Genomic DNA, 12,047 nt, shown 5'->3' on the forward strand with positions numbered 1-12,047 from the left:
GCATCATAAGCTGGTCCACCAGCATCATTAACAACACCATGCTGGTCCAGCAGCATCATAAGCTGGTCCACCAGCATCATTAGCAACAGCATGCTGGTCCACCAGCATCATAAGCTGGTCCACCAGCATCATTAGCAACAGCATGCTGGTCCACCAGCATAGTTATGTTGGCTCACCAGCTAAACCAGCATCAATCCAGCATAGACCAGCATAGACCAGCATGGAAATGATGCTGGTCTATGCTGGTTTTTCTAGCAGGGTAAAACAAGTTTATTACTGCCAAAGCACCGTAAATCAACCGTGCACATTTTGGAAATGAACATAAATAACTTTGGAGAGTGCATGTGGGGCGTGTAGCCTCGCCCGCCAAGTAAAGAGATTCATTGGTGTTTTGACAGTAAGGGGGTATGGTGGATATGGTCTCACATACACACCACATGCACACTCATGCACACGCACGCATAACCTGAACTGAACTGGATGTCAAGGATCCCATATAAGGAACTGGTGTCCTTAAACTCCTCATGGCTAAGTTACAGGGCATAAGGTTGATCTATTGCAGCTTTGTCGTGCTGGTTATCACTATTTAGATATGTTTAGGCACACACAGACATTCACATGGGGCTCACAGAATGCGACTGGTAGTACTTTCCGAAATGCAACAACAATGAAACATTTTTACTTGAGTTAGCGTCAGATGTGTCCTGATCTTACTTACTTAAGAGTTTGTCTTTCTCATGCTCTTTTCTGTCTTCTTTCTCATCAGAAGAATGGATTAACCAGCATCTCACCCATGGGGATGTGACACTCTGAAGCTATGAATAGCTATTGCCTTAATGCACAGCTCATGTGGAGTAGAGCGATGTATTCACTTGGCTAAACATTATTATTTCATGCTTCCGCTCTGTGAATCCATACAGCTTTTTTAGCATATTGTGATAGTAAGCAGTTCGGCTCAGTGTAGGCCACATGATCTCGTGGGCTGTATTAAAACTGAATGAGATTGGGGCAGCTCGACAAATTTGATTAGCCTATCCAGGCCAATTGGATGCTTTCCATTGCATGAGAATTGGTTGGCTAATTGATTGCTTTTTTTGTGTGTTCTTAGAATAAAGGAATGGGCGGACCAGATGCAAAAAGACTTGATCACATTAACAGACACAGCCAGCGGTATACAGCACCTAACAAAGGTAAGCATGACATTCTGTCCCACACACACACACACACACACACACACACACACACACAGCCTCTAACTGTTGCTCCAATTGACCATGAAGTTCATAATTAATTGAATTCTCCTCTCTTTTTCTGTAAGGAGATATAAGCTATAATGTTACTGTACCGATGATTAATATTGTTTTTAACATAAAATCTTTTTTTAAGAAAAACAGCGTGAGAGCGTCAAGCCTCCTGCTAGTTCACTGACACCTCTGACTCAGGCACGTCATAGTCATATACAGCTTACGAACATTAATACAAAATGCTTTTCCCCATTTTTCTAGCAGCTCAGTTAGCGTTATGTGTTGCTTGCCAATAAAGTTGTCAGCCCCTTTACAATATTCAGAATTTGGGAAGACCCGTCATGCTGTTAGGACTGTATTCCACTCAGACGATGGAAGCTAGCAAGCTAGGCTAACTAGCTTCCCCTTGAATAGTGAAAGGTAGTTGGGCTAGCCTGCTAATGTTGTTCATTTTTTTATTGAAGCTCCTGAACACTTACTCCTGAGTAATTCCCACATAGGAAGGTTGGGGGTGTAGCTTGTGTTTGCTGTCTCTCTTTTACGGGTCCACTTATGGTAGCGACAAATGTCAACACTCACAGCAGTGGGGAGTTCTGTAAAAGGGTTGCCAAGTAAATTGTCACAACAAACTGGTTTATTCATGTTTTACACAGTGTCCAGACGTTTTTTGTGTCGTGTGTGGTGGTTAATCCAAGCAAGCCTTGGTTGCGTACTGTAACCCCAGATTCTATGAGTATAGGCTTTTACATTACTTTGATTGGTGTGCGATGCTGTTTGTGGTGTCTTTTTTCCTGTCTGTGTGTAGGTGTTTGGTGAGGGTTCATGGATTTTAGTCATGTTAACTTGGCTATCATGGTATCATTTGTCTAATTGTATGAATTCATCGGGTGTTACTCAGGGTTAGTTTCAAGCAACAGTTGTCATCTCAGATTAAGCACATTGCTAAGTAACTAATAGACATAACAGAGTCACTAAGTAATGTACAGTAGGAAGGGCTCAAACACCCACAGATGGGACTAAACAATAGCTTGCATTTGCCCTGAGGCTGATTAACTGCCCTTATGCCTTTGATTGATATAATGAACTATTTTTAGAACCCCTGCACTGACCAGTAACATCGTAGAGGATACTGCCACTGCAGGAAAATAATTATCACTTAAATGTCTTCTTTTTGGTACAATTTGGACCAAATAGGCACACAAAACATCATGGATATGTACATATATAAACTGATTTCTTAGCTAGCTGAATTTTAATTTCAGTTTGACTTGAAAGAATTATCGTGAGTACTCTCCGTCACTTGTTTCACTTCCACTCATTAACCCTCCTTGCACGAACTCAGCTGTCACAATACATCACCAGTCTATATATAGTAGCTTCTCATTAGACATAACACTGCATCATTTCCTTCTGCCAGCCCAATGTACACACTCAGATAAGATCAGCATCACGACTACGACTTGATTGGTATAGTTCTCGCACACACACCCGCACACAAGCCCACATCTGACAAGGGAGGAGAAGCTTTTTAGATCCTCATTGATTGACGTAATGCATCTGGCGCTTTTGCTCCTCGCTCGCTTGGAGAATAAAATCAGCCGCTCTAAAGCATCACAGAAATCATTACAAAACATGTTTTTATTTGATACGGTGGCGTGACTTGTCAGCAGAAATGAGAATTAAATGTATCAATACTTTGTGTAACTGAATCCTCTGAAACTGTTGTTGCTGTAGAAGAACCTGATGCTTTTGCCGACGCCCTTGTTTAAAGAAAACGGACTGTACGCAGCATGCAGAATTTAAAAGGGAGTGTTATGTAGCTTGCAAGTTAATAATACATGGGGAGAAATTATCCAGATTGCCTGTACAGTTCATCCTGTAAATTGCAACTGGAATGCCATCCAATATTGTTAATGGTGGACTCATTTTGTAGACTGTTATGCACACAGTTGTACCGTTTGTCACTGGGAATGGTATTAGTTTTCACGAGGACACTCTAAATGCACAGTATAATGTGAGTCCTTTTAGGAAATCATCCATTCTTTGTAATAACATTATTGAAATTTAATATTTGGTACAATTGTTCTTTAATATTACTCTTTCATGGTTTGTCCCGGTAGCATGTACCATGTATTAAGGCTCAGTTGTTACCAGATTGGCCCAGGTTCGATTCCAGCCCGGCCCTTTGCTACATGTCATCTCCTCCATCTCCTCTGCATTTCCTGTCTCTCTCCCGCTGTCACTATCTAAATAAAGCAGAAATACAGAAAAAAAAACACTCTTTCACTGAAGTAAAATCCATCAGACGCCTGGAGGATGAAGACAAATACATGCACGCGCCTCAGTTCTGTGTTTGAATGTCGGACAATGAAATCCCTCTAGGCTGCTAAATAATTGGCTGTTTGGCATTTGTGTTTCTTATTTCTTTTGCTGGAGCATATTCCACAGCACAGTAAATGGTCTTGTTACGTAAGCTGACATTGCAATTTAATCAGTGGACATGTTGTCTTTCCTTTTTTTAAAACCATTGTGCTTTGGTCAGCGAGGTCCGATGAAGAACAGAAGACGGCCAGATACCAGATACAGTCCGGCTGAGCATAGAAAATATGTCAGGACTGAGAAACCTGAGGAAGGTTCTTTTGAGGACTGATCACATCTATACAGCAAGTTTGCATCTGATGGCATGATGACCACATCCTTTGATCATCTGTAACTGGAAAGTTTAGACTGCAGCGAGAGCACCCGAAAAGTCATTTCCAGATGTTCACCAGCTTTAATGCTAGGAGATCATGCACATGCCACTTTGAATTTTGCACTCAATGTTTGTGTTGTTAGGTCTATGTGAAAATGTTGGCTATGTAAAGTCAACTAGTGGTTTAAATCGTTATCTTAATCATCGGGCATGTTACCACAACCTGCCCGAACTGGCCGGCTCGCTGATTGAGACTTGACATCATGGACATATAGTATGGGTTTATTAAGTCACCTCTGACCCGGCTCTTCTCCTCTGATTGTCTCAGATATACAAAAAACACAGTCCTCACTTCACGGTGGAGTCCAACAATGCGAGGGAGCTGGTGGCGACGGCTGCGGGGAACATAGAGAAACTGCTGGCTAACCGCTCCGAGGCCCTGAAGGTAAGTGTGATCTCAGAACACAAACTTTTTCTTGTGGCAGCTCTGCTTCTTAAGAGGAGAGAAGCAGTTTGAAACATAAAATGCAAATTATGGTCTGTTTTTGAGATCAGATCCAGCATCTCTCCAAGCACAGAGCCCATGCAAACGCACAGAAACAGTCTGCTTCCCCTCATTTCACGTCAGAACAGACACTGGAGCGCAGCCACTGCTTCAGGCCGTGCAGTGATACGATATAAGCGGACATCCTCCAGCTAGATGAGTGAATTCAAAGTTAGTCTGCGTTGCAACACGACAAAAAAATGCTAGAATTTTCATATGTGTTTATGTGTTGTATCGCTTTACTGTTTTTGAACATTTTTGTTGTCATTGCCTCCCCACCAGCGACAGCCATGTCTGTAGGCATGAAGTGTTCTGTCCATCCATCCGACCGTCCCTTTCTTGTGAACACGATATCTCAGAATCGCCTTCGGAAATTCCTTCAAATTTAGCACCAACATCCAGTTATTTTGTGAACTGATTAGATTTTGGTGGTCAGAGGTCAAAGGTCACTGTGACCTCACAAATCATGTTTTTATCCATAACTCAAGAATTCATACGCTAATTATGACACAATTTAATTCCCTCAAGTGTCCCATAGGATAAAATGATGAGGTGATGACATTTTATATTGAAAAAGGTCAAAGGTTAACTTCACTGTGTCATCATAATGTTCTGCAAACACACTTTTCTGGCCATCATTCAACACCATAACTCAGGAACAGAAGGGCAGATTGTGACCATATTTCAGCTTTCAGGAGTCCTTCGTCTGTTTTCTGTGCACTGAGGCTGAATCTGCCCTCATACCTATTCCATACCTGCGGCTTTTCATGGCCATGAACTGAACTGAACAGAAACAAAATGCTATGAAATCTATGCTAACCAGATTCATTTTATAATAGCGCGTCTGACACTGTTCATCACACGTAGCTGAGCTCTTCCTTATTGAATGGCTGACTAGACAAATCAGAGACCTTGGAAGAGCTGTGAGGTTGTGTCGGCACAACACTTTATCTAAGACAACATTTTTTAGCTTAGCATTTCCAGGGATAGCAGCAGCTCAACAGCTGTTAATGGATTGCCGGGAGATTTTGCTCAGGGTGCCCAGAGAATGAATACGAGTACTTTGTTGACCACCTGACTCTTCATCTAGCTCCACCTGTAGGACAAACGTTTCCCGGTGAAATGTCACAACATCTACCCGATGGACTGGCAAGATTCTGTGTTGACATTCATGGTTCCCAGACAATTAAGATTCAAGATGAATTCAGATAACTCTGGTGAGCCTTTAACTTTGAATCTAGCACCACCATCAGGTTAAAATTGTACTTTTTCCAATACTTGGTTTATCACAAAATACCTATACAACTAATGCTATTCACAACAGCCTAGCTATACTAATTAGCAAATCCTAGCATGCTAACTTGAAGAACTAAGATTGTGGACATCGGCTGCTAAACATCAGCATGTCTTCATTGAGTGCTGATGTTAGCAGCCGAAGTAAAGCCTCACCTAGCTGCCTACACTGGCTATAGGCCCTTCGTCTTTTGCATGTAGTTACAAAGGACAACAAGCTAAATTGATCCATACAACCTTTCACTGCTCCTTAGTTTAAACACAACAGTATCTGGCCAACTGAATTAGGCTCTCCGGGCGCTCCCGGTGTCGATCAGTCTGGCTCCGAGAGCCAGAAATATCCAATTAAAGCCAGACAGCCTGTTGCCATAGCTACGTTCTCATTGATTACCCCATCAATCCAGCTGAGCATTTTGTTTTTCTTACATTCCAATAATTGCCAAGGGATGAGAGACAATTAGTTTTTGGTGTTGTTGTGTTGCACCTCGGGAGAGGAGCACAACGGCTCGGTGAATTGATGGCAGCAGAATAGAGATTTAAACTACAGGCTCTGTTCTTTCATTTTATCAACACCATCTGCTGTGTATTTCACCTGCATGAGTTAACGACAGTTGTTGAGCTCTTTGCTGGAAGTGTGAAAAAAGTGAGGGAGGCAGGGGTGATATATATATATATCTTTTTTTAGCTAAACACCATATGCTGATGTCCTTTGTTCCACTCAAATTGATCGTTTACTTGTCACTGCATTAGCATTGGAGAGGCGATGGCCCGTGGTGGCGTTGTAGCTACTGTAAATAGTGTTCTTTATAATGAAGTGGAGTTGAGCCAGCTTTTTGGCAATCCACTTATCTAAGGGACCATAAGTAGTTACTGTGTCCACTTACTTGAATCATGAATTGAAACTGGAGTCGGGAAAGAACGGCTGCAGCATCTGTAATGTTCTTGATCTGACCTGCACTAATCTAATATTTCAATCTGCGTGGTAAAAAAAAAAAAAAATCCCTCCCTTTGACTTCCCACGTTAAGCACCCTCGCTCCTTTATTTCCCATCATCATTCTCTTTCTGTCATCCCTCCCCCTTCCCTCTGTCTGTCCCTTGTTCCATTCGGAAGAGCTGATGGCTTTCAGCATGAAGCGATCATGCAGGAGAGCGATCGTGTGAGAGGTTATAGCTTTCCATCTAAGAGAAAGAGACACTGAATGGCCCGGTGTGTGCGAGAGAGAAATGATGATGAGTAGAGGGAGAGTGGTAAGAAGTCCGTGAGTGCAGCATGCCACACCTCCCATGAGCCAGCGTACAAAAGCCTATTACAGACCTCCCATCCATTAGGATCTTTGCCTCTCAGTGCGCAATTCAACAGGCAGCACTCTGCTCTTGTTCACACAGCACCACGATGCGCTGTGGCACACCAGAAGGTTTCCACCTGCAGAGACTAATACACTTAACTCTAGTTATTTTGTGATTAGATAGTGCTAATGGCATTTTTGGTACACCCATTCTCCCAGAGACTGCCCTCGCTGCTGTAATATTCCATTGATATTGTGATCTGTGTCATAAATCCAGCTGAACGCTGCAGGAAATAAACATTTGAATACAATAAGCCCATTTGGCATTGAAGCAGCAGAAACATGGCATCTTCCCAGCCAGCTTCGAAACAGTTGCCAGTTCACCATTTTCATGGCAGATATTTTCACTTGCGCCTGTTTGCAAGTTTTTTTTATGTAGCATGATCCATACACATCAGCAATTCAAAGTGCTTGACAAATGAACAGATAAAAGAAAATAAAAACTGTAGTTTTTGCTGCGAGGGGAACACAAAAGATGTAGTTTGAGGATGAAGTAGCATGGGATCATGGGAGTTGTCTTCACAGTTAACCATTGCTTATGAAGATCTGTACTATCAGCTGATGTTTCCTGTGTTGCAACCAAATTTAATGCAGCATTACCTCGAATAGATTTGTACACATTTATGTAAATTTAACCAAATGTATATAACATATGTCCAATCATTTTTAGATATTCTAATATGGAAATGTTACATATGGTACATTTACAGGAATACATGAACATAAGATTAAATCAGATAAAAAGATTAAAAGAGGTCGAGTGCATTAGATGAGCTAAAAGAACATATGGAGTTCATCCGATCAGTTAACAAAAAGCATCTGAGAACAGCTTAGAGTCTAGATTTGAAGATGGCTGCAGCTGAAGCACCTTTGATACAATCAGGAAGTCGGTTCCAGGGCTGAGCAGCACGGAAGCTAAAAGCTGCTCCACCACGTTTATCTCCGACCGTGTGTATCACCAACCGATTTCTCTCCGGCGATCTGAGAGGTCTAGCAGGTGTGTGCTGCTGAAACATATCTGAGAGGTATTTTGGGCCTGTGCCATTTAGTAATTTGTAAACAAGCAGCAGAGCTTTAAAGTCTGTTCTGTGACTTACTGGACGCCAGTGAGTGATGTGGTCTGTTTTCTTCTTCTTTTGGTTTTCATATGAACTCTAGCAGCTGCATGAATGAGCTTGTTCAGACAGGTGAAGGACATTAGGCTTTATTCCATTCACTGTCCCAGTAAGCAATATCAGTGAGTGAGTGAGCCATCTTTAATGTTATTAATTCTACTTGTGCTTTTCCTACTTTGACAAGCCAAATTATCTCCTGTGGAAAGGGTCTGTTGTGGTGCAGTGGGTGCATATAAGTAATAACCGAGTACAGGCCTTTTAGATTGGCAGATGCCATGAACCAAACAACTGCAGCTGGTGCAAACCTATGAATTCAGATCAGTGTAAGAGCAGATAAGATCTGGCTGTTTGTGGATTGATTTCTGTTCATCTTCATAAACCCTGCTGCTAAGCCCATAGGCCAGTGGGTCCCAACCCTGGGGCTGAGACCCCCAAAGGGGTCAGAAGAAAAATCTGCTTTACACTTTTCTTAAATTTTGTTGTTTTTTTTTCCTGTGAAATACAACACTCAGAGTCACTTTATTTCAAGGGGTTGCAAACCTATAAGGTTGGGAATCATTGGCCTAAACCACACACACACACACACAAAGCTGGAAGGCTTTTAATTTTTCAGTGTGGAAGTATTGTAGTTTACCTGTTCATTGCAGCAACACTGTACAGGTAGTGTTATATAGACAGTGTGAGGCCAGTGTGGAGCCTGCTCAGGAGCAGGGTCACAGACCTGTGGTCAGATTATTTACACCTGAAAAGCAGAAACTATTTTTTTTTCCAGTATTATTGCTTTGGTGTAATGAATTTCCTGAATGCATTCCAAGGTAGTGCCACTAGTTTCTCCAGTGATTCACACCCCTTGATGAAAATGTAGCCAATCTCCATTATAAACTACAGAGGCTGCTTTTCATCTCTTTCTCTTTTCCTTTGGATCCTCATTACGATGTCACATTATCTGCGTAATGACGGAAAAAAAGAAAATCTTGCCATCCCAAAACTAAATTTGGGATGAATACTGTAAGACGTCGTGCCAGAGCGCTTTCAAACCCACTGAAATCGTGTGTATTTCCAGCGCCTGCAGCTGTACAGTTCAGGCTGCGCTGTGCCTGAAATAAGGCGGACAGACACCGCCTCTCTGACTGGTGGCATTTCTCTTTACACTAGGGCGACTTGTCTCCTCTGGCTATGCTTCACGAGTGTTTGTTTCTTCGTGTTTGTGTGTGTTGTGCGTGTTTGCCAGCGATTGTCAATGAACACAATCTCATTAGAATGATGGCGGCTGTCATTAACTTGATCAGCGGCCCGCTTGGATTTGCTGTCTGTCAATCTGACATCTGCCCATACTGTCACTCCAGTTCAGGCGCTGCGTTTGACGGCGGTGCTCCCTTGACATGCAATCTCTCAAATGTTGGCGGCTGTGGCTGCTTAGAGGGAGACAGGTTTTTCATTTTCATGTATTAGAATAGTCAGAGTGGGTCTAACTCTGTCTTGGGTTGTGTACAAGGCAAGAATCACACTTCCCAAGACTGTCTGTCAGCTGTTAAATGCAACTGTAACTGTAGAAAAAGTTCACCCAAGCATCACATGGAGCAGATTTATGGTAAATAATGTAATAAAAATGGAATGAAATCACCTGCAAATAAACTGTGCTGACTGACAGTTTTACAAAGTGTTCCTGAGCCCATGTAGTAACATCCTTTATAGAATCATGTGTTCACAAAGTGCTGAACCTCGCTCCATCCTCGCTTGTGAATGACTGAGCCTTTCCAGGATGCTCCTTTCATACCAATCATGATACTATCACCTGTTACCAATCAACCTGTTTACCTGTGGAATGATCCAAACAGGAGTTTTTGGAGCGTTCCACAACTTCCCCAGTCTTTCGTTGCTCCTGTCCCAACTTGTTTGAAACGTGTTGCTGCATCAAATCCAGAATAAGCAGATATTTACAAAAATCACTGAAGGTGATGAGGTGAGACATTAAATATATCGTCTTTGTGCTGTTTTCTATTGAGTTTTTTGTGGAATCAGGATCCTATTGCCAAATCATAATTTCTGATTTTTTTTATTTTTTTTTTTTTTACAAATTAGTTGAGGAGCAGCCGTCTACAATCCACAGTCTTCCCACATACCCTCAGGCAACTGCACAAGTACACCCAGTTGGGAGCCCCCAGTCTCAGGCAGCAACTTCCTTCCTAAAGTTTAAAGAATTATTCCTGTGTGTTTTAACTTTATGTCAGTTCTATCAGTTTTTACTGTCTTTGCATTGTTCTTGCTGGCGTCTGTACAGCTGCTGATATTAACTTCTTACCTTACAATATGTCATTCAGAACAATCCATCAAACATGTCCTAGAAGTATAGATTCGTATCAGCCATGTTTCTGCACTGTTGTTGGGTTTGAGTCTGCAGCAGTAGCCTGTAAATAAAAGGCCTTTCTTTGCTAGATAGATATGTGGACAGATCTGCTGTCAGTTTCCATGTGCCAGCATGAAAAGGCTGCCGATGTATAGCTCTCTCGCTCTCTTTTATTCAGCGTTTGGAGCATCACTCCTCGCCCGTCTGTCTCTGTTCCCAAAGCGTCGGTGATCTGACTGGGGAAATAATTTTGTTTCCAAGCCGCTCATGGCTGATCAAAGAATTTCCCTCTTTCATGTTGCACCACAGTGTTCTGCATTCAGTATGCATTGTCCTTAAAAGGACGTCAAGTGAAAGTGGAATCCTCAACAGGAAAGAAACCACCGCGAGAACCGCAGAACTTTTTACCTCAGAACAAAAGCCCTGAAATTCTTGTTGTCATCTGCAATGTGCTATAGCTGATTAGTTCACTTTTTTTAGAGGGAGATACTGATGTGTGTGTGTGTGTGTGCCAGACTGAGCATTGTCTCCCAGATCTCTCTGATACTTCAGAAGATGAGTCAGATTCTTCAGGCGGCTGCTGTCGTAGCTTAGCTTCCATGCTGATACAGCTCACAGGCTGCACAAACTGGAGGTCTGCGTGCTCACACACACAGGTGCGATCACCTCGCCTACCTTTATAGCCTTCCCGAGCCTTTGTTCACGTCCCTGAAAGCCTTTCTCTCCCCTCTCCTTTTGACACATATGGTGTTTTATTTCCCCTGTGCTGCGTCTTTTTTCTGTCGTTCCTCCTTCCGTCCCCGTTGCTCAGAACTCCCTCAGAACTTCCTCTCCCATAACTTCACCCCGATTCTCTGTCACTCTTCATTCCAATTTTCCCATTTTTGCCTTGCCCTGTGTTCCTCTTTTCTCCCTGTCTGTCCTTTCTTATTTCTTCCCTTTTGGATGCATGTGTGTGTGTGTGTGTGTGTGTAAGGAAATGCTACACTTCACAAATTTGATCCCCTTTCCTGTCGTCTGCATCTCCAGCTTCTCTTTCCTCTTCAGGCGTATATGTTCATCACAGCTGTAATACTGCAGTGTGGTTAAAAAAAAAAAAACAGCATATAATTTTTTTTCACCATAACTTACTGTTTACCGTACATGTAAGCTACCTGACGGTTGCAGTTCTTACCTGCAGCAGAGCTGTTATCATGCACATGTAAACATATGTATATATATATCTAATTGAACGGAAGTTGCTAAAGTTGGTGTCTAGCTGCATTGAAATCTTTATTATATTAAGTAATTTCTCATCGTTATGCGTAGAGAGGAAGCTTGGCATCTCCTGAGACATGAATTCAATTTAAATCAGGACATTGTTTGCCACTGGAAGGATTTTTTTTTTACCTCTCTAGGAAAAGCCTTTTTTTCCTGTGGAAAACTGAAGCCTCTGCTGTTATGTTCCATTAAAAGTGCCTTTTGT

At 42.2% G+C, this 12,047-nt stretch overlaps 1 protein-coding gene across 2 annotated transcripts in view; it reads left to right on the plus strand.

The window, feature by feature from the left end:
- Positions 1-12,047, plus strand: part of cacna2d1a (calcium channel, voltage-dependent, alpha 2/delta subunit 1a) — a 100,991-nt gene that overhangs the window by 21,472 nt on the left and 67,472 nt on the right. For both annotated transcript variants that reach the window (XM_041964332.1, XM_041964333.1), the window contains exons 2-3: positions 1,109-1,190; positions 4,265-4,381. In XM_041964332.1, coding sequence (XP_041820266.1) covers positions 1,109-1,190; positions 4,265-4,381 — 199 coding nt within the window. The remainder of the gene's footprint in view (positions 1-1,108; positions 1,191-4,264; positions 4,382-12,047) is intronic.

Source organism: Chelmon rostratus, chromosome 22 (genome assembly GCF_017976325.1).
Source record: "Chelmon rostratus isolate fCheRos1 chromosome 22, fCheRos1.pri, whole genome shotgun sequence".
Taxonomy (NCBI): domain Eukaryota; kingdom Metazoa; phylum Chordata; class Actinopteri; order Chaetodontiformes; family Chaetodontidae; genus Chelmon; species Chelmon rostratus.